Source organism: Pseudophryne corroboree, chromosome 3 (assembly GCF_028390025.1).
Source record: "Pseudophryne corroboree isolate aPseCor3 chromosome 3, aPseCor3.hap2, whole genome shotgun sequence".
Taxonomy (NCBI): domain Eukaryota; kingdom Metazoa; phylum Chordata; class Amphibia; order Anura; family Myobatrachidae; genus Pseudophryne; species Pseudophryne corroboree.
This window is the reverse complement of record NC_086446.1, coordinates 685,400,842-685,423,644: the sequence shown is the minus strand read 5'-3', so window position 1 is coordinate 685,423,644 and position 22,803 is coordinate 685,400,842. Positions and strand designations below refer to the sequence as shown.

The 22,803-nt window shown below is 45.1% G+C and overlaps 1 protein-coding gene across 8 annotated transcripts in view; it reads right to left on the bottom strand.

Moving 5' to 3' along the window:
• SH3PXD2A (SH3 and PX domains 2A) overlaps window positions 1–22,803 on the bottom strand; it is a 530,104-nt gene that overhangs the window by 7,175 nt on the left and 500,126 nt on the right. For 4 of the 8 annotated variants that reach the window (XM_063961980.1, XM_063961976.1, XM_063961979.1 and 1 more), the window contains 4 exons: window positions 11,447–11,778; window positions 9,734–9,775; window positions 9,194–9,243; window positions 6,749–6,868 (listed from right to left, as the gene is read on the bottom strand). In XM_063961980.1, the coding sequence (XP_063818050.1) occupies window positions 6,749–6,868; window positions 9,194–9,243; window positions 9,734–9,775; window positions 11,447–11,778 (544 nt within the window). The remainder of the gene's footprint in view (window positions 1–6,748; window positions 6,869–9,193; window positions 9,244–9,733; window positions 9,776–11,446; window positions 11,779–22,803) is intronic. The other 4 variants (XM_063961978.1, XM_063961982.1, XM_063961981.1 and 1 more) reach the window with 1 other exon arrangement.

Here is a 22,803-nt window from a genome sequence, read left to right as displayed (position 1 = left end):
TGAAAGGACCATGGGGAATAGCGGCTCCGCAGGAGACAGGGCACAAAAAGTAAAGCTTTAGGATCAGGTGGTGTGCACTGGCTCCTCCCCCTATGACCCTCCTCCAAGCCTCAGTTAGGATACTGTGCCCGGACGAGCGTACACAATAAGGAAGGATTTATGAATCCCGGGTAAGACTCATACCAGCCACACCAATCACACTGTACAACCTGTGATCTGAACCCAGTTAACAGTATGATAACAGCGGAGCCTCTGAAAGATGGCTCACAACAATAATAACCCGATTTTTGTAACTATGTACAAGTATTGCAGATAATCCGCACTTGGGATGGGCGCCCAGCATCCACTACGGACTCCGAGAAATAGAATTATCGGTAAGTAAATTCTTATTTTCTCTATCGTCCTAGTGGATGCTGGGGTTCCTGAAAGGACCATGGGGATTATACCAAAGCTCCCAAACGGGCGGGAGAGTGCGGATGACTCTGCAGCACCGAATGAGAGAACTCCAGGTCCTCCTTAGCCAGGTTATCAAATTTGTAGGATTTTACAAACGTGTTTGCCCCTGACTAAATAGCCGCTCGGCAAAGTTGTAAAGCCGAGACCCCTCGGGCAGCCGCCCAAGATGAGCCCACCTTCCTTGTGGAATGGGCATTTACATATTTTGGCTGTGGCAGGCCTGCCACAGAATGTGCAAGCTGAATTGTATTACACATCCAACTAGCAAAAGTCTGCTTAGAAGCAAGAGCACCCAGTTTGTTGGGTGCATACAGGATAACAGCAAGTCAGTTTTCCTGACTCCAGCCGTCCTGGAACCTATATTTTCAGGGCCCTGACCACATCTAGCAACTTGGAGTCCTCCAAGTCCCTAGTAGGCGCAAGACACCACAATAAGCTGGTTCAGGTGAAACACTGACACCACCTTAGGGAGAGAACTGGGGACGAGTCCGCAGCTCTGCCCTGTCCGAATGGACAAACAGATATGGGCTTTTTTGAGAAAAAAACCACCAATTTGACACTCGCCTGGTCCAGGCCAGGTCCAAGAGCATGTTCACTTTTCATGTGAGATGCTTCAAATCCACAGATTTGACTGGTTTTAAACCAATGTGTTTTGAGGAATCCCAGAACTACGTTGAGATCCCACAGTGCCACTGGAGGCACAAAAGGGGGTTGTATATGCAATACTCCCTTGACAAACTTCTGGACTTCAGGAACTGAAGCCAATTCTTTCTGGAAGAAAAATCGACAGGGCCGAAATTTGAACCTTAATGGACCCCAATTTGATGCCCATAGACACTCCTGTTTGCAGGAAATGCAGGAATCGACCGAGTTGAAATTTCTTCGTGGGGCCTTCCTGGCCTCACACCACGCAACATATTTTCGCCACATGTGGTAATAATGTTGTGCGGTCACCTCCTTTCTGGCTTTGACCAGGGTAGGAATGACCTCTTCCTGAATGCCTTTTCCCTTAGGATCCGGCGTTCCACCGCCATGCCGTCAAACGCAGCTGCGGTAAGTCTTGGAACAGACATGGTACTTGCTGAAACAAGTCCCTTCTTAGCGGCAGAGGCCATAAGTCCTCTGTGAGCATCTCTTGAAGTTCCGGGTACCAAGTCCTTCTTGGCCAATCCGGAGCCATGAGTATAGTTCTTACTCCTCTACGTCTTATAATTCTCAGTACCTTAGGTATGAAAAGCAGAGGATGGAACACATACACCGACTGGTACACCCACGGTGTTACCAGAACGTCCACAGCTATTGCCTGAGGGTCTCTTAACCTGGCGCAATACCTGTCCCGTTTTTTGTTCAGACGGGACGCCATCATGTCCACCTTTGGTAATTCCCAACGGTTTACAATCATGTGGAAAACTTCCTCATGAAGTTCCCACTCTGCCGGGTGGAGGTCGTGCCTACTGAGGAAGTCTGCTTCCCAGTTTCCATTCCCGGAATGAAACACTGCTGACAGTGCTATCACATGATTTTCCGCCCAGCGAAAAGTCCTTGCAGTTTTTGCCACTGCCCTCCTGCTTCTTGTGCCGCCCTGTCTATTTACGTGGGCGACTGCCGTGATGTTTTATCCCACTGGATCAATACCGGCTGACCTTGAAGCAGAGGTCTTGCTAAGCTTAGAGCATTATAAATTTACCCTTAGCTATATTTATGTGGAGAAAAGTCTCCAGACTTGATCACACTCCCTGGAAATTTTTTCCTTGTGTGACTGCTCCCCAGCCTCTCGGGCTGGCCTCCGTGGTCACCAACATCCAAAACTGAATGCCGAATCTGCGGCCCTCTAGAAGATGAGCACTCTGTAACCACCACAGGAGAGACACCCTTGTCCTTGGATATAGGGTTATCCGCTGATGCATCTGAAGATGCGATCCGGACCATTTGTCCAGCAGATCCCACTGAAAAGTTCTTGCATGAAATCTGCCGACTGGAATTGCTTCGAAGGAAGTCACCATTTTTTTTTACCATGGCCCTTGTGCAATGATGCACTGATTTTAGGAGGTTCCTGACTAGCTCGGATAACTCCCTGGCTTTCTCTTCCGGGAGAAACACCTTTTTCTGGACTGTGTCCAGAATCATCCCTAAGCACAGGAGACTTGTTGTCGGGATCATGCTACTCCGACCTCCAACTGTTCCCTGGACTTTGCCCTTATCAGGAGATCGTCCAAGTAAGGGATAATTAAGACGCCTTTTCTTCGAAGAAGAACCATCATTTCGGCCATTACCTTGGTAAAGACCCGGGGTGCCGTGGACAATCCAAACGGCAGCGTCTGAAACTGATAGTGACAGTTCTGTACCACGAACCTGAGGTACCCTTAGTGATAAGGGCAAATTTGGGACATGGAGGTAAGCATCCCTGATGTCTCGGGACACCATATAGTCCCCTTCTTCCCGGTTCGTTATCACTGCTCTGAGTGACTCCATCTTGATTTGAACCTTTGTAAGTGTTCAAATTTTTTTAGATTTAGAATAGGTCTCACCTAGCCTTTTGGCTTCAGTACCACAATATAGTGTGGAATAATACCCCTTTTCTTGTTGTAGGAGGGGTAATTTAATTATCACCTGCTGGGAATACAGCTCGTGAATTGTTTCCCATACTGCCTCCTTGTCGGAGGGAGACCTTGGTAAAGCAGACTTCAGGAGCCTGCGCAGGGGAAACGTCTCGACATTCCAATCTGTACCCCTGGGATACTACTTGTAGGATCCAGGGGTCCTGTACGGTCTCAGCGTCATGCTGAGAGCTTGTCAGAAGCGGTGGAACGCTTCTGTTCCTGGGAATGGGCTGCCTGCTGCAGTCTTCTTCCCTTTCCTCTATCCCTGGGCAGATATGACTCTTATAGGGACGAAAGGACTGAAGCTGAAAAGACGGTGTCTTTTTCTGCAGAGATGTGACTTAGGGTAAAAAACGGTGGATTTTCCAGCAGTTGCCGTGGCCACCAGGTCCGATGGACCGACCCCAAATAACTCCTCTTCCTTTATACGGCAATACACCTTTGTGCCGTTTGGAATCTGCATCACCTGACCACTGTCGTGTCCATAAACATCTTCTGGCAGATATGGACATCGCACTTACTCTTGATGCCAGAGTGCAAATATCCCTCTGTGCATCTCGCATATATAGAAATGCATCCTTTAAATGCTCTATAGTCAATAAAATACTGTCCCTGTCAAGGTTATCAATATTTTTAGTCAGGGAATCCGACCAAGCCACCCCAGCTCTGCACATCCAGGCTGAGGCGATCGCTGGTCGCAGTATAACACCAGTATGTGTGTATATACTTTTTATGATATTTTCCAGCCTCCTGTCAGCTGGCTCCTTGAGGACGGCCCTATCTATAGACGGTACCGCCACTTGTTCTGATAAGCGTGTGAGCGCCTTATCCACCCTAAGGGGTGTTTCCCAACGCGCCCTAACTTCTGGCGGGAAAGGGTATACCGCCCATATTTTCTATCGGGGGGAACCCACGCATCATCACACACTTCATTTAATTTATCTGATTCAGGAAAAACTACGGTAGTTTTTTCACATCCCACATAATACCCTCTTTTGTGGTACTTGTAGTATCAGAAATATGTAACACCTCCTTCATTGCCCTTAACGTGTGGCCCTAATAAGGAATACGTTTGTTTATTCACCGTCGACACTGGATTCAGTGTCCCTGTCTGTGTCTGTGTCGACCGACTAAAGTAAACGGGCGTTTTAAAACCCCTGACGGTGTTTTTGAGACGTCTGGACCGGTACTAATTGTTTGTCGGCCGTCTCATGTCGTCAACCGACCTTGCCGCGTGTTGACATTATCACGTAATTCCCTAAATAAGCCATCCATTCCGGTGTCGACTCCCTAGAGAGTGACATCACCATTACAGGCAATTGCTCCGCCTCCTCACCAACATCGTCCTCATACATGTCGACACACACGTACCGACACACAGCACACACACAGGGAATGCTCTGATAGAGGACAGGACCTACTAGCCCTTTGGAGAGACAGAGGGAGAGTTTGCCAGCACACACCAAAAACGCTATAATTATATAGGGACAACCTTATATAAGTGTTTTCCCTTATAGCATCTTTTTTATATATTTCTAACGCCAAATTAGTGCCCCCCCTCTCTGTTTTAACCCTGTTTCTGTAGTGCAGTGCAGGGGAGAGCCTGGGAGCCTTCCCTCCAGCCTTTCTGTGAGGGAAAATGGCGCTGTGTGCTGAGGAGATAGGCCCCGCCCCTTTTTCGGCGGCCTCGTCTCCCGCTCTTAACGGATTCTGGCAGGGGTTAAATATCTCCATATAGCCCCCGGAGGCTATATGTGAGGTATTTTTAGCCAAAAATAGGTTTTCATTGCCTCCCAGGGCGCCCCCCTTCCAGCGCCCTGCACCCTCAGTGACTGCCGTGTGAAGTGTGCTGAGAGGAAATGGCGCACAGCTGCAGTGCTGTGCGCTACCTTAAGAAGACTGAGGAGTCTTCATGCCGCCGATTCTGGACCTTCTTCTTGTTTCAGCATCTGCAAGGAGGCTCCGGTGACCATCCAGGCTGTACCTGTGATCGTCCCTCTGGAGCTAATGTCCAGTAGCCAAAGAAGCCAATCCATCCTGCACGCAGGTGAGTTCACTTCTTCTCCCCTAAGTCCCTCGTTGCAGTGATCCTGTTGCCAGCAGGACTCACTGTAAAATAAAAAACCTAAGCTAAACTTTTCTAAGCAGCTCTTTAGGAGAGCCACCTAGATTGCACCCTTCTCGGCCGGGCACAAAAACCTAACTGAGGCTTGGAGGAGGGTCATAGGGGGAGGAGCCAGTGCACACCACCTGATCCTAAAGCTTTACTTTTTGTGCCCTGTCTCCTGCGGAGCCGCTATTCCCCATGGTCCTTTCAGGAACCCCAGCATCCACTAGGACGATAGAGAAAATATAAAAAGTATAAGTCTGACAAATGCCCCAGGGTGATTTTTACTTACATTAAGTAACTCCCATACACATAGAGGAGCATATAATGAACCTATGGGCAACACTCTCTCTTCCATTTCTGTACAGTTATATGAAGAACATTTTTCAGAAATGTCACCCATTAATTGCCTCCATGCAACGAAAATAAGCGTATGCCAAAACCACTAGCCTCAATACATCATGTGGATGGTTGGCGCAAGCCATGTCAAGCGGTGTGGCATCTTTTTCGCTCAAATGTGATTTTTAATCGCAGTGCGACAAACTGCTTTTCAAGACTGCACTGATGAACTTGATATGCGACACATGTACATATGTGTGTCACTGGGTCTGAATCTGTATACGGAACTTGGCGTGAAAAGAAGCGGCAGACACTGTATCGTAGCATTTTGTATACAGATTCAGACTCAGTCGTACACTGATATACAAGTGTTGCATATCAGATTAATAAGTGATGCCGGTTTTGTTGCACAGCATTGTAATAAAGATGTACATTTGACCAGAAAAAGAAGCAAAAAATACCTGCATGCAGAGAAGGGATATTTGGCGAGACTACAGCACTATGAAGACACATTTGTAGGCTTAGATTGCAAGTATAGCGCTATATTTTCTTTTAATACAGATGCGTCCACATACATCTATCCTCCCTGCACTTTACACAGCCCTTCTAGTAGGACTAGAAACTAGTTACATGAAAAGACGCTTGGCGCTACCAAGTCACACCATGGCATGGCGTGACTTGGTAGCGCCAAGCGTCTTTTCGTGTAACTTTTTCCATTAAAAAGTGCCTTAATCACAAATCGATGCAGATAAGACGCACACAGAGGTTCTGCTGATTATAATGATTTGCAGCATGCCTATATTCTGGGTGCGACCGTGGCTGTATCTGCATAAGAAATGCTTTCCTAGAAAACACTGTAAATGTAACATTTTGTATGCGGATACAGGCAAGGTTGGACACAGAATACAGGCATGCCTCATATAATTTTAATCAGCATAGTCTGCTTGTGCGTCTTATTTGCATAGCGATGCAAATAAAGTTAATTTTTGGCAAAAATAGATGCCAGAAACTAACAGAGTTGCACGGGACCTGTCAGCTCACTCACGCCAGGCATCTCCTGCTGCGTGGCGTATTGCGGCAAGATGTATGAGAACACATCTGTATATAGATATTGTAATTTGTACTGATTATGATTTTTGTTTTGTGTCCTACTTTAACCTTTATTTTCTTACTTACATGACTTAATTAACCACAGTACAAAACATTGCCACAACACAAACATCAAAGATCAACACTCTTTACTTACATCAGCCTTTTGACCTCCACGGAAACTTATCCCATCAGATATGCAGGACTGGAATTCTGCAATGGTGTAATACTCCACTTCAACAGACGGAGGTTCTGGGGGCTTGGGTAACTGGAATCCCTGCAGAACACAACAAAAACAGTGATGTAATTAAAAGCCTGATGTATCAGTTACAGATATTACAAACTGAGAAATGCAATCAGCGGACGTAATTACCCATAATGCACTCTGATGGCTTGCTAACCGTTATCCAGAATTTACACACATCACATTTAAAGACAAAATGATAAATTACTTGCAGCTGTATCTACTCACATAGAGAAACTTTGCAGAAAAGATGATGACAGCAATAACTGCCACAAAGAGGCACAAAGGACTCCTGGACCCAGAGATATTTAGTTACTTAAAGAAAGATATATGTTCAGGCATTTAAATGTGTTTGTATTAATGTCAGGGCTCTGATGTGTTCTGCCTTAACCAAATCAGTCCCCTTGTCCCAGAACAGCCCTGAAATCTTTTACTCTCACGGCTAAAATTTCCACAATTCAGGCTCCTAAATTACAGGACAAGTGGGTATAAGTTGATATTACATTATATATTTGTTGCCAAGCTACAAAAAACAGCAAAAGCTACTTTATCATCCAGAAGCTCAAATTTCTTCTTTACACTTTGCACTAATTAATTTCAGATTAATTTATTAACCTCTTGTTTCTATTATGTGATTATAGTTGTTCTGAAATTGAAAAATCTGATCCAAAAGGGTTTATTTACCAAGTGCCAGGTTCTAAAACTCAGGTTGATCAGTCCTATGTGTCCATCTAGTCTTCGCTTCCTCTATCAGTTGGAGTATTGCAACTCTTCTGATAAGATCTGTCCTTTGCATTGTGAGGCTGCGGATCCTTCTGTGGGGAACTCTGAGGTAAGAAGCTCATAGGCTTCTATAGGCAACACCATCTATAAATGCTTTTGCCTATTGGGAACAAGCTCCAGAAAGTGAACAAGAAACTTTCCAGGGCTTTATGAATACCGGCAAATTGCAGCCCCATAGACTTCAAGGGGACTACAGTGTCGGCGATCCGCAACAGATATCCCTCATATTCATTGCAGACCACTTTAGTACATATGGAGAATGATGCAAACCTCCAAAATCTGCCGTTTTTCATTTTTGTGGTTAATACATCCCACCCCAATTGCGTTATGTCTATCTGCCAGTTTGTCTTGGATATCATCTCACCACCTCAAACTCAACCTTTCAAAGACAACCATTTCCACCAACTACCTGACATCCCTGTTAACAACATGTTAAAATACTTTAAAGCAATGGTAGAATGTCTTTAAAATAATCTGTTATTGCTGAGAGAGTTAGATTTGGGTGGGGTGTGTTCAAACTAAAATCTAAATTGCAGTGTAAAAATAAAGCAGGCAGTATGTACCCTGCACAGAAACAAAATAACCCACCCAAAACTAACTCTCTCTGCAAATGTTATATCTGCCCCCCCCCTGCAGTGCACATGGGGGTAATTCTGAGTTGATCGCAGCAGGAATTTTGTTAGCAGTTGGTCTAAACCATGTGCACTGCAGGGGGGGCAGATATAACATTTGCAGAGAGAGTTAGATTTGGGTGGGTTATTTTGTTTCTGTGCAGGGTAAATACTGCCTGCTTTATTTTTACACTGCAAATTAGATTGCAGATTGAACACACCACACCCAAATCTAACTCTCTCTGCACATTTTTAAATCTGCCTCCCCTGCAGTGCACATGGTTTTGCCCAACTGCTAAAAAATTTGCTAGTGCGATCAACTCTGAATTACCCCCAAGGTCTGAATTAGGCCCATAGAGCAGAAAGAAACAGCCGCTAGTCAAAAAGTGTGTGCATTATTCCTTGTTATTTTTTGGCGTATTAGCGATAAAGCTTGTTTAATTCAATGGATTCACTAGCTCATACTGTATTATGCTGCATTCAAAATATATATATAACGCATACGAAGTCTAATGTTATGGATTTTTCAGTGCCTGTAGCATTAAACTTGGATTGCAAGCTTTGCTGGCTCGGCAAGCAAGCATAGCATTCAAGTAAATAATTATTAGCTACACTAGTGGAAGTGCATTATACAGTAATATACAAATTAGAACGCATTGTTCTCGATCAGATACTGGACAATGCTTTGGCCCGCTCACTAACATTCTCACACCATGTCTTAATTTCAATAAATTGCTTCCAGACTTACTTAGCAAAGACTGGTCTACTGTGTTTTCATAAGCTTTTTTTCTCATTGTAGCTAATGGTCCATTACAGATGTATCACTTACTATAAGCTAGGTAATGAGTCTTTGGATTATTTAAATTGCACATATTGAAGTCAATCCAATTTTGCCAATTACAGAAAAGAAAATCATCATAATCCAGGGGAAAGAAAAAAACAGAAAAACAGGAGGACAACGAACCAGACTAGATTCTCTTCGGGGCGGTGGTTTCATCCTTAGGTTTGGAGAACCTGCAAAATAGAAACAGGTAAAATGACTTTGCACGATCAAACGTTGAATGGGTGATAGTAGTGCAGTAAATTCAGCTCACTTTGCAAGAACGTATACTACAAGACCGAGGCAATAAACTATATTACAACAATGAAAACAAGCAGTGTAAACAAAAAAAAACCACAACATAAAACTAACAAGACAACAATACAAATAGCCAGTCATACATATACAACAACTGTAAAAAGAACAATTATTGCTACAGTATCTTTGTTTGGGGTCTCTGTATCTCTGTCACACAAAAGAAGATCTTTTCTTGATAAATAGCAATAATTGTATCTAGAGATGTACAGGTTTGGATTTACTCGGTTCTTATCGCCAAATAAAGGTAAGTTCTTATTGGCTAAACACTTGACATCCGAGAGCCTATAAGATGCCGTTTTGAGATCCAGGTAAATCCAAACCTGAACATCTCTCATTGTAACGGACAGTGGATATTTATGTAGTCACCTCTCTGGTAATGTCCTGCCCTGGACTGCTGGGTTAGTTGCCCTGAAGAATAAAAGATGACGCTATGAAAGAGTTACCTAGTTTGGTGTTAGTACTAAAATGATTACAGATTCATTATATACTGTACCTTCCCCTCAGCATTGTGGTGTTTCATTCCAAAGCTGTGCATTACCAACTTTCTACCAAACACACCTCACCATGGTCCTGATGCAGAGTTTACGGGACGTACAGATGTGTCCTCATACGTCTTTGCTGAGGTTGTGCCAAACAGCCCCTCTCAGCGCGGCATGTCCCGTGAGACACTGCTAGCATTGGGCGTCTTTTATGCATCTTAGTCGCAAAACAATGTAACTAGGAGACTGATGTGCAAATGTGCACCAGGAGACTGTGCTGATTAATTTGATATGTGACATTTTTAAATCTGTGTGTGACTGAGTCTCTGAATCTGCATATGAAGTGCTACAGTTCCATTGTGCTTCATATACAGACTCAGTCACACACAGATATAGAAGTGTCACATATCAAATTAATCAGCACAGTCTCCTGCTGCGTCCTAGTTGCATTGCTTTGTGACTAAGATAAATTCTCAGCAAAAAAGACGCCAGATGCTAGCAGAGTTGCACAAGGCCTGTCAGCTCACTACGGCAGGCATGGCGTACTGAGGCTATCTGTATTAGGACTCATCTGTATCTTGCATGTTTTCACATTGTGTGTGCCCTATAACCAAGCATACACTAGTACGGGCGATACAGTCATATACATTTTAATCGCATCTTCACTTGCAACTGAAGGCTGGTGCAAGTACAGGTGTACAGATGCCAAGTGATGGCACAGGATTATTAGGGGGATATCCAATTAGTCGCTGTAATTGTCCCACGGCTAATTAGCTCCGATAAGCCGGCATGAGACGCAGTTTATCAGGGATTTTGTTTCATCTCTAATTGATACCCCCCTTAGTGTGACTGAGGCACTCTACCATGGGTATCACAGCATACCTTTTCCTAAAGATTAGGTATTAGTCGCATTATTGCTACACAGAAAGCTGCTGAAAGTGTAACAGAGGCGCTAGGTTGCTACTTCTATTGAAGAGCAATTGGTATAGCATTTGTACAAACTGGCAGTTTAAGCACAATCAATAACGGCAGGAAGAATAGGCATGGCAGCTCACAGCGGAACCTTTTTTAACAGATTGTCGAATTAGCCGCACACAGCTGTACAAGTACCGTGAGCCCCAGTGGTCAGTGTACATGAGCAATGCTGACGATTTAGCAGTGCAAATACAATGCAAATGGTTCGTGGTGCGCCAAGTGGGGCTATTATTTCAATGCGTGCAATGTGGGAGCAATTACAGACGACTTGCACCCAACCCTGCATCAGGCCTTACATGAACAATAAATGAACCATTTCAATGAGCACTCAATAGTTGCAATACCAATATTGTGCAAAAGCCAATACTAGAAGATAGAAAGTAAAACGATTTGAAATATAATGAAAACCCAATTATATAAAAGTGTCTAAAAGTGCATGCAAAAAGTAAAGGAAAAACATTAACATTTAAGTACATCTTGGAGCCCCCATGGAGAAGAAAAATAGGACACAGGGCACTTATATACAACAATTAGGCATTTCTAGTTCTAGTATTACTGTTAGGTAAGACACAATTGAGCAAAGCATTGTGTAAATGTATGGCAATGGCAACAACTTATTACTTACTGATTTCAGATCTCTGGGGGGCTATCCTTGCCACTGCTGGTGACCCTGGAGTGGCTTTGGGGGTCTGTTTCTCAGTGGTCATCATGGAATTGCCATTGGAGTCATTACAGAGGACTGGCAAACTAATCTCTTTCTTACTAATGTGGGGCTCGTCAGCTTCATTCCCCCCCTGGATGTCCTTGTCATTGGATTTCTTGCTCAGGAGATTGCTGATTTCCATGATATTCCCAATAATCTCCACAGGACCGGCAAGATTTTTCTTCCGACAGGGTAGGTCATCTTTGGCCTTTTTCAGGTAAGAGGCAGGAGCCCAGCCCTCCTTACCCTGGTACCTGGAATACAGTAATGACATTCATTTAGTAGTCCTAATAAGGACCATCGGTTCCACATGTGCTTGTTATGAACATCTTGCAATGTGTTTATATGTAGCGTCTTTGGATTGGAAATAATTTAGGATGTTGAATGGCTGTTTGCGTTCAATTATTTTCTTCTGTTATTATTATTATTTATTTATTATTTTTTCCCAACATGGAACCAAAGGAATGTCCAAAAATCAAGAGTGTCTGTGAGGACCAGCTTCCAACATCTGCTCTCCAGTTTGGGAATAACTCCAGAGGGATATAATAAGAAATAGGCAGGAAGTGAGGATCAACACTCGTGCAGGGATGTCAGCAGGATACATGTTTAAGGTGGAGTTTGTTATAATATTTTAAGGTGGATAGCAGCATTATACTATAATTAAATAACTACACCCCCCCACCCCCCCAGAAAGAAAGACAACTCATATTCTGTCATTCTGTCCACATTAAGGTCAAACCTGTAAAATGCATAACATAAGTTTGCAGAATACAGTATCCTTATAAGACGATAATGAATGACAACATTTGCAGGATCACACCATGTACAGTACTGAGCAGTACAACATACAGTACATGCCCTGCTTGGGATTAGAGAAGAATATTAAGCATGCTATGGGGAAATGTTTTACATAATAATGGAATATGGGTGATAAAATAAGAATTTACTCACCGGTAATTCTATTTCTCGTAGTCCGTAGTGGATGCTGGGGACTCCGTAAGGACCATGGGGAATAGACGGGCTCCGCAGGAGACTGGGCACTCTATAAGAAAGATTTGGTACTATCTGGTGTGCACTGGCTCCTCCCTCTATGCCCCTCCTCCAGACCTCAGTTAGGATACTGTGCCCGGAAGAGCTGACACAATAAGGAAGGATTTTGAATCCCGGGTAAGACTCATACCAGCCACACCAATCACACCGTATAACTCGTGATATGAAACCCAGTTAACAGTATGAAATATAACTGAGCCTCTCAACAGATGGCTCAACAATAACCCTTTAGTTAGGCAATAACTATATACAAGTATTGCAGACAATCCGCACTTGGGATGGGCGCCCAGCATCCACTACGGACTACGAGAAATAGAATTACCGGTGAGTAAATTCTTATTTTCTCTGACGTCCTAGTGGATGCTGGGGACTCCGTAAGGACCATGGGGATTATACCAAAGCTCCTAAACGGGCGGGAGAGTGCGGATGACTCTGCAGCACCGAATGAGAGAACTCACGGTCCTCCTCAGCCAGGGTATCAAATTTGCAGAATTTAGCAAACGTGTTTTCCCCTGACCAAGTTGCAGCTCGGCAAAGTTGTAAAGCCGAGACCCCTCGGGCAGCCGCCCAAGATGAGCCCACCTTCCTCGTGGAATGGGCTTTCACTGATTTAGGATGCGGCAATCCAGCCGCAGAATGCGCCAGCTGAATTGTGCTACAAATCCAGCGAGCAATAGTCTGCTTAGAAGCAGGAGCACCTATTTTGTTGGGTGCATACAGGATAAAAAGCGAGTCAGTTTTCCTGACTCCAGCCGTCCTGGAAACATAAATTTTCAAGGCCCTGACTACGTCCAGTAACTTGGAATCCTCCAAGTCCCTAGTAGCCGCAGGCACCACAATAGGTTGGTTCAAGTGAAAAGCTGATACCACCTTAGGGAGAAACTGGGGACGAGTCCTCAATTCTGCCCTATCCATATGGAAAATCAGATAAGGGCTTTTACATGACAAAGCCGCCAATTCTGACACACGCCTGGCCGAAGCCAAGGCCAATAACATGACCACTTTCCACGTGAGATATTTCAGATCCACAGTTTTAAGTGGTTCAAACCAATGTGATTTTAGGAAACTCAACACCACATTGAGATCCCAAGGTGCCACAGGAGGCACAAAAGGGGGCTGAATATGAAGCACTCCCTTTACAAAAGTCTGAACTTCAGGCAGTGAAGCCAGTTCTTTCTGGAAGAAAATCGACAGAGCCGAAATCTGGACCTTAATGGAACCCAATTTTAGGCCCATAGTCACTCCCGACTGTAGGAAGTGCAGAAAACGACCCAGCAGAAATTCCTCTGTAGGTGCCTTCCTGGCCTCACACCACGCAACATATTTTCGCCAAATGCGGTGATAATGGTTTGCGGTTACTTCTTACCTGGCTTTTATCAGCGTAGGAATGACTTCCTCAGGAATGCCCTTTTCCTTTAGGATCCGGAATTCAACCGCCATGCCGTCAAACGCAGCCGCGGTAAGTCTTGGAACAGACAGGGCCCCTGCTGTAGCAGATCCTGTCTGAGCGGTAGAGGCCATGGGTCCTCTGATAACATTTCTTGAAGTTCCGGGTACCAAGCTCTTCTTGGCCAATCCGGAACCACGAGTATCGTTCTTACTCCTCGCCTTCTTATTATTCTCAGTACCTTTGGTATGAGAGGCAGAGGAGGGAACACATAAACCGACTGGTACACCCACGGTGTCACTAGAGCGTCCACAGCTATCGCCTGAGGGTCCCTTGACCTGGCGCAATATCTCTTTAGCTTTTGTTGAGGCGGGACGCCATCATGTCCACCTGTGGCCTTTCCCAACGGTTTACCAACAGTAGGAAGACTTCTGGATGAAGTCCCCACTCTCCCGGGTGTAGGTCGTGTCTGCTGAGGAAGTCTGCTTCCCAGTTGTCCACTCCCGGAATGAACACTGCTGACAGTGCTAGTACGTGATTTTCCGCCCATCGGAGAATCCTTGTGGCTTCTGCCATCGCCATCCTGCTTCTTGTGCCGCCCTGTCGGTTTACATGGGCGACTGCCGTGATGTTGTCTGATGGGATCAGAACCGGCTGGTTTTGAAGCAGGGGCCTTGCCTGACTTAGGGCATTGTAAATGGCCCTCAGTTCCAGAATATTTATGTGTAGGGACGACTCCTGACTTGACCAAAGTCCCTGGAAATTTCTTCCCTGTGTGACTGCGCCCCAGCCTCGAAGGCTGGCATCCGTGGTCACCAGGACCCAGTCCTGTATGCCGAATCTGCGGCCCTCTAGAAGATGAGCACTCTGCAGCCACCACAGTAGAGACACCCTGGTCCTTGGAGATAGGGTTATCAGTTGATGCATCTGAAGATGCGATCCTGACCACTTGTCCAAGAGGTCCCACTGGAAGGTCCTTGCATGGAACCTGCCGAATGGAATTGCTTCGTATGAAGCCACCATTTTTCCCAGGACTCGTGTGCAGTGATGCACCGATACCCGTTTTGGTTTTAGGAGGTCTCTGACTAGAGATGACAGCTCCTTGGCTTTCTCCTGCGGGAGAAACACTTTTTTCTGTTCTGTGTCCAGAATCATCCCCAGGAACAGTAAGCGTGTGGAAGGAACCAGTTGTGACTTTGGAATGTTTAGAATCCAGCCATGCTGTTGTAGCACTTCCCGAGATAGTGCTACTCCGACCAGTAACTGCTCCCTGGACCTCGCCTTTATTAGGAGATCGTCCAAGTACGGGATAATTAAAACTCCCTTTTTTCGAAGGAGTATCATCATTTCTGCCATTACCTTGGTAAACACCCTCGGTGCCGTGGACAGTCCAAACGGTAGTGTCTGGAATTGGTAATGGCAATCCTGTACCACAAATCTGAGGTACTCCTGGTGAGGAAGGTAAATTGAGACATGCAGGTAAGCATCCTTGATGTCCAGGGATACCATGTAATCCCCCTCGTCCAGGCTTGCAATAACCGCCCTGAGCGATTCCATCTTGAAGTTGAATCTTTTTATGTATGTGTTCAAGGATTTCAAATTTAAAATGGGTCTCACCGAACCGTCTGGTTTCGGTACCACAAACAGTGTGGAATAGTAACCCCGTCCTTGTTGAAGTAGGGGTACCTTGACTATCACCTGCTGGGAATACAGCTTGTGAATTGCCTCTAGTACAGCCTCCCTGCCCGAGGGAGTTGTCGGTAAGGCTGATTTGAGGAAACAGCGGGGGGGGAGGCGCCTCGAATTCCAGCTTGTACCCCTAAGATACTACTTGAAGGATCCAGGGATCCACCCGTGAGCGAAGCCACTGATCGCTGACATTTTTGAGGCGGCCCCCCACCGTACCTGGCTCCGCCTGTGGAGCCCCACCGTCATGCGGCGGATTTGGAAGAAGCGGGGGAGGACTTTTGTTCCTGGGAACCTGCTGTGTGTTGCAGCTTTTTCCCCTTCCTCTGCCTCTAGACAGAAAGGACCCGCCTTTTCCCCGCCTGTTTTTCTGGGGTCGAAAGGACTGTACCTGATAATACGGCGCTTTCTTAGGCTGTGAGGGGACATGGGGCAAAAATGCTGACTTCCCAGCTGTTGCTGTGGAAACAAGGTCTGAGAGACCATCCCCGAATAACTCCTCACCCTTATAAGGCAAAACTTCCATGTGCCTTTTAGAATCTGCATCCCCTGTCCACTGCCGAGTCCATAAGCCTCTCCTAGCAGAAATGGACAATGTACTTATTCTAGATGCCAGCCGGCAGATCTCCCTCTGTGCATCTCTCATGTACAAGACTGAGTCTTTTATATGCTCTACGGTTAGCAATATAGTGTCCCTGTCTAGGGTGTCAATATTTTCCGACAGGGAATCTGACCAAACAGCAGCAGCACTGCACATCCACGCTGAATAGCTGGTCTCAGTATAACACCAGTGTGTGTATATATAGACTTTAGGATAGCCTCCTGCTTTCTATCAGCAGGTTCCTTTAGGGCGGCCGTATCCGGAGACGGTAGTGCCACCTTTTTAGACAAACGTGTGAGCGCTTTATCCACCCTAGGGGGAGTTTCCCAACGTGACCTATCCTCTGGCGAGAAAGGGAACGCCATTAGTAATTTTTTTGAAATCACCAATTTTTTATCGGGGGAAGCCCACGCTTCTTCACACACTTCATTTAATTCTTCAGATGGGGGAAAAACTATTGGTAGTTTTTTCTCCCCAAACATAATACCCTTTTTTGAGGTACCTGGGTTTATATCAGAAATGTGTAATACCTCTTTCATTGCCTCAATCATGCAACGAATGGCCCTAGTGGACATTAAATTTGACTCATCGTCGTCGACACTGGTATCAGTATCCGTGTCGACATCTGTGTCTGCCATCTGAGGTAGTGGGCGTTTTAGAGCCCCTGATGGCCTTTGAATTGTCTGGGCAGGCACGAGCTGAGAAGCCGGCTGTCCCGCATTTGGCATGTCGTCAAATTTTTTATGTAAGGAGTCGACACTTGCACGTAATTCCTTCCATAAGTCCATCCACTCAGGTGTCTGCCCCGCAGGGGGTGACATCACATTTATAGGCATCTGCTCCGCCTCCACATAAGCCTCCTCATCAAACATGTCGACACAGCCGTACCGACACACCGCACACACACAGGGAATGCTCTTAAAGGAGACAGGACTCCACAAAAGCCCTTTGGGGAGACAGAGAGAGAGTATGTCAGCACACACCAGAGCGCTATATAATGCAGGGACTAACTGAATTATGTCCCCTATAGCTGCTATAATATTTACTGCGCCTAAATTTAGTGCCCCCCCTCTCTTTTTTACCCTTTTCTGTATTTTTCGGCGGACTTTTCTCCCGCTTTTTTCTGTATTCTGGCAGGGGTAATTACCACATGTATAGCCTCTGGGGCTATATATTGTGGTTATTTTGCCAGCCAAGGTGATTTTATTGCTGCTCAGGGCGCCCCCCCCCCCAGCGCCCTGCACCCTCAGTGACCGGAGTGTGAAGTGTGTATGAGGAGCAATGGCGCACAGCTGCAGTGCTGTGCGCTACCTTGGTGAAGTCTTCTGCCGCCGATTTTCCGGACCATCTTCTTGCTTCTGGCTCTGTAAGGGGGATGGCGACGCGGCTCCGGGAACGAACACCAAGGACGGGTCCTGCGGTCGATCCCTCTGGAGCTAATGGTGTCCAGTAGCCTAAGAAGCCCAAGCTAGCTGCAAGCAGGTAGGTTCGCTTCTTCTCCCCTTAGTCCCTTGTTGCAGTGAGCCTGTTGCCAGCAGGTCTCACTGTAAAATAAAAAACCTAACATATATTTTCTTTCTAGGAGCTCAGGAGAGCCCCTAGTGTGCATCCAGCTCGGCCGGGCACAGAAATCTAACTGAGGTCTGGAGGAGGGGCATAGAGGGAGGAGCCAGTGCACACCAGATAGTACCAAATCTTTCTTATAGAGTGCCCAGTCTCCTGCGGAGCCCATCTATTCCCCATGGTCCTTACGGAGTCCCCAGCATCCACTAGGACGTCAGAGAAAAGTAATTTCATTTCACGCATGAAAGTGAAGTGAACAGTCCAGGATGTGTTCTTTGGGGTTTTTATGTCAAAGCATTACTTCAGATCAAGAGAAGAACAACAACTTAGGCAAGTATTTAGGCCACTAAACCATAAAAAAGGGGCTAATGTTAAATACGTTATAACTTGTAGAGTCACTATTAAACAGAGAGGAAGTACAATATCAGTTTATTTAAACTCAGTGGGCACAACACGAGTAAATAATTAAACAATGGGGACAGTATATACTTTTAGATAAATGATCGGCAGTTATATATTTTATTTATTTTTCTACGGGAAACAAATTGTATTTATTAAATCTGGTATCCACCAGACAGGGGTACCAGGAAGGGGTTGGTGTCGGGTGACCGGCGGTCAGCATACCTAAGCCGGCATCCCGGCCACCAGTATGCCGGCAGGGGAGGCATGTGCAATAAAGCACCTTGCGGGCTCGGTGGCTCGCCACAGGTTCTGTTCCCACTCTATGGGTGTCGTGGACACCTACGAGTGGGAATAGTCCTTGTTCGTCCGCAATCCGGCTGTCAGCATTTCAGGCGGCTGGGATTCTGGCGTCGGCATCCTGACCACCGGGACACCGGCCTCCGGTAATATGACTAGATCCCCCAGGAAGGTGACAAGACAACTTACATATGTCATCTCATACATTATTGCTGCAGTCGCGCCAAACAGCCCCTCTTTGTGCACTAGGTCACATACAACTGTTCTAGCCGTGGGCGTCTTTTTACCCATAAATGTGTCTTAGTTGCATCGTGATGCGACAAGGATGGACCAGGAGACTGTGTTTTGAAGCGTAACACTTGTATATCTGTGTATATCTGTATACGAAGTACTACAATGCAGTAGCCACAGTTTTTTGCCACGGCAATTTCCGTTGTTTCAAATGCAGACTCAGTTGCACACAGATATACAAGTGCTGTATATCAAATAAATCAGCAAAGTCTCTTTATGTGTCCTAATTGCATGACATTATGGGGGTAATTCAGTAAGTCGTGCAAAGTTACAGCGGCTAATTGATCCCCTGGTGGTTATTCAAATGTACCCGAAAGCAGACACTATTGTATTATTGTTTTCACCTTCCAGGAAGCAGGTGAAACAAAATCCCTGATAAGTGCTGTTTTTAAGTGGCTGCGATAAAAAAATTTGTGCAGTAAAAACTGCAGGGTGGGAGTATAACTGAACTAACTGGAAAAAAATGTGCAATAAACAATCTGCTACAATTTAAACCAACCCCCTCCCCCCCCCCCCCCCTTCCCATGACTAAGATGTATTTTCATGTACAAAAAAATCCTAGCACTAGCAGAGTTGAATGGTACCTGGCGACTCACTCGCATCAGGCGTCTCGCACCACATGGTGTATTGAGGCTAGTTGTATAAAGCCACGAATGAAGCATTGGCCCCAAAGTACCTTTTGTTTGATGCATATTTATGTTCTAAATTCTGAGCACTACACATAGGTGGTCATTCCGAGTTGATCGCAGCCAGCAACTTGTTGCTGCTGCTGCGATCAACTCGTCCACGCCTATGGGGGAGTGTATTTTAGCTTTGCAGGGCTGCGATCGCTTGTGCAGCCCTGCTAAGCTACAAAATTTTCAAGCAAAACATGACTAGCCCTGGACATACTTACTCTGTGCGGCGATCTCTGCGATGCTGGGACCGGCTTTGACATCAGACATCCGCCCTCCGTTCTCCTGGCCACGCCTGCATTTTCTTCTCCACTCCCCTAAAACGGCAGGCAATGGTCCGGAGACGCCCAGGAACGCCTTCTTTCTGTCAATCTTCTTGCTGTCGGCTCTGCAACCACTTTCTTCGCTGCGCGCGCCGTAACCTGGCGACCCCTGTCGCCAGGCAATGACGAGCGTGCGCAGAGCAGCCGCTGCACATGCGCATTCCAGACTCGTTCACACCGCAGCGACAAACCGCTATGTGTGAACGGGTCAGAATGACCCCCATAGACTGTATTACTATGTGATTCATTAAACAGTTACATGACGGTATCTGTGTAACTGTAACTGACCTACTTCACTAATTAATAATAAGAAAATATCCTTACTTCTGCTAACAGGTTTCTGACACATGAAAGACAGTGAGCCAACGGCAGCAGACTGTCGGGGATACAGGAAGGCCAACTGTATCATTTATTTTAGGACACATGTAAGAAACTCATGCATATAAAATAAAATAAATGTTACAAAATATGGGTATACTGCAGTGATACTCAAAGTGTTTGCCCTAGCACCCTGGGGTGCCTCTGGACACTTGCAGGGGTGCCTTGGATTGGTGGTCAGTATAATAGACCTAACCAGTGCTGGTGGCTGCCAATCATAATTATGTGGACAAACAGAAGCAAATCCTGTCCCTCACCGCACAATAGAACCTGATGATGACATATAAACACAATTTACTTAATTTAATATTTCTTTCTAAATTTCTCAATAAGAAACCTTTGGCCTAGGGGTGCCGTGAAACAAATTCTGATGCTCTAGGGCACCGTGATTCCAAAAAAGTTTGGGAACCACTGGTATACTGTACTGTAAGTGGGATATATGTGCCTGTGAAGTGTGCCTGGTGCAAACTAGAATTAAAAATATATATAAAAATATATTCTATAGAGGCTGACTGGGACGCAATTCATACTCTGCTTATTGGTAGAAACACGCTACTTTTTAGTTCTCACTTTAGTAGTAGTTTTAGAGAGTAGTTTTGCAAAAAGTTTTTTTTATCAGCCCATTATTTATCCTCACACACACAGACACACTATAATGACAGTCTATGTGATGAGTCGTGGCCAGTTCTGTGAAGGAGAAGACTGACCACAAATTCAGGGAAACAGATTTCCCCTACATCGTAATAATGGTAGACATTTTACATCCATCCTGTTCATTTCAGAAGATAAAAACCAAAACATGATCCTGTTGCCTTGTGAAATTAAAAGTGAATAGAGTGGGGGAAGGTGTGGGGGGGGGGGGGTTGGTTTGCTGGTAAATGACATGGTTAAATATTCTGGAAACAACCTTACATTTTTACAAAGTCAGATATAATACTGTATATGATAATACTGCCATACGAGCATGAAAGGCACTTTAACAAGCCTACAGGATGATACAAAGATACAAATAGCCTTCTGCTATTATGTTTCCTAGGTGGAACAAGTGATGGAAAACACATAAATAATACCATTGTTGTCGGTGCCATAATTAGAAAATGTAAACATTGTCTCAGAAACTTTTATTGTTAGGAATGACGTAATTCATGTGTTGGACAACATTTCAATAAACAATTCCTATGTACACTAAAGGGATTATAAACATTTCCTTGGACTCCCCAAGTACCTACTGTCACGTTCTTCTATAAATAGTATCTCTTGACACACGGAGGCGCGTTCAGATTTCTGCTAAGTTTTGGTTCACTAAAGAACAACATATCCCTACTAAGAACTCAGATTTACAGTTCATACAACCAGAAACTATAAACCAGGCAATTAGTCCTCTGCTATAGAGAAGACTTAGGTCTTGACTATTTCATGCTATTTCCGGTGTACTTTTACGAGACTGTTAGCAGGACCCATGCACTGTATAATTACCATTCATCTATTAGCAAAAATAAATTCTATTTCTGTCTAGCGTAATCATCATCATTTATTTATAGGGCGCCACAGATTCTACAGCACAGGATAGTTTTACAGATATGACATACATGAAGCAACAAACATGATAACAAATACAGCAATTTTAATAACAGATAATACATGGACAGTATTAAGCATAATAAAAACAGAAATAGTCGTGAATTAGCAATTACAGCTAGTATGGATACAAGTACGAAGTCCATGCAAGTGAGTGAACAGCCAACAATCCAGCATAAGAAATGACGTCACAGTCATACAAGGTACACAATCATGACATGAATGGGTTTGAGAGGACCCATGAGAATCTACAATCTAGACAGAAAGACTGTATTTGCAAAGGGACACAAGTAGATAAGGTGGACTAGGGAAGCAGGGGGAGTGTTGAGAGTCCAGGAAGGGGCAAAGTATGCAACCAGGAAGTTGAGAGCTTTAAGGAGGCTTTTGAAGTATTGTAGTTTGGAAGAGGATCTGGTGGGGTGATGCAAGGAGTTCCATAGGTAGGGAGCAGTGAGAGAAATGTCTCGAAGACAGGAGTGGGAGTAGGTTATAAAAGGGAATTGAGTTGAAGATCCTAAGCAGAGCAGAGTGGTCAAGCAAGGGAGTTTCTCAAGATGAGACTGGAGGTGTATAAGTGGGGCAGGGTTAGAGAGCACCTTGTGGGTGAGTAGCTTGGACAGAATTCTGGAAGCATTCTGGCACAAGAGAAGGGATTTACAGAGTGGTGCAGCAGATGGGGTACTAAAACATAGAAACATAGAATTTGACGGCAAATAAAAACTACTTGGCCCATCTAGTCTGCCCCTTTTTTATCCTTTAGGTCAAAGGTGCGGAACCTGCGGCCCTCCAGCTGTTGTTGAACTACACATTCCAGCATGCCATGCAACAGTTTTAGCATGGCCAAATAGCAAAACTGTAGCAGGGCATGCTGGTATGTGTAGTTCAACAACAGCTGGAAGGCCAAAGTTCCCCATCCCTGCTTTAGGTAATCTCAACCCTTTTTGACCATACAGGATGAGTTGTATGGCTGACAGGCAGGTGAAGAGAAGGTCAGCAAGGAGAAGGTTACAGTCAGGTCAGGAAATAATGACCAATTAACCAGAGTTTTA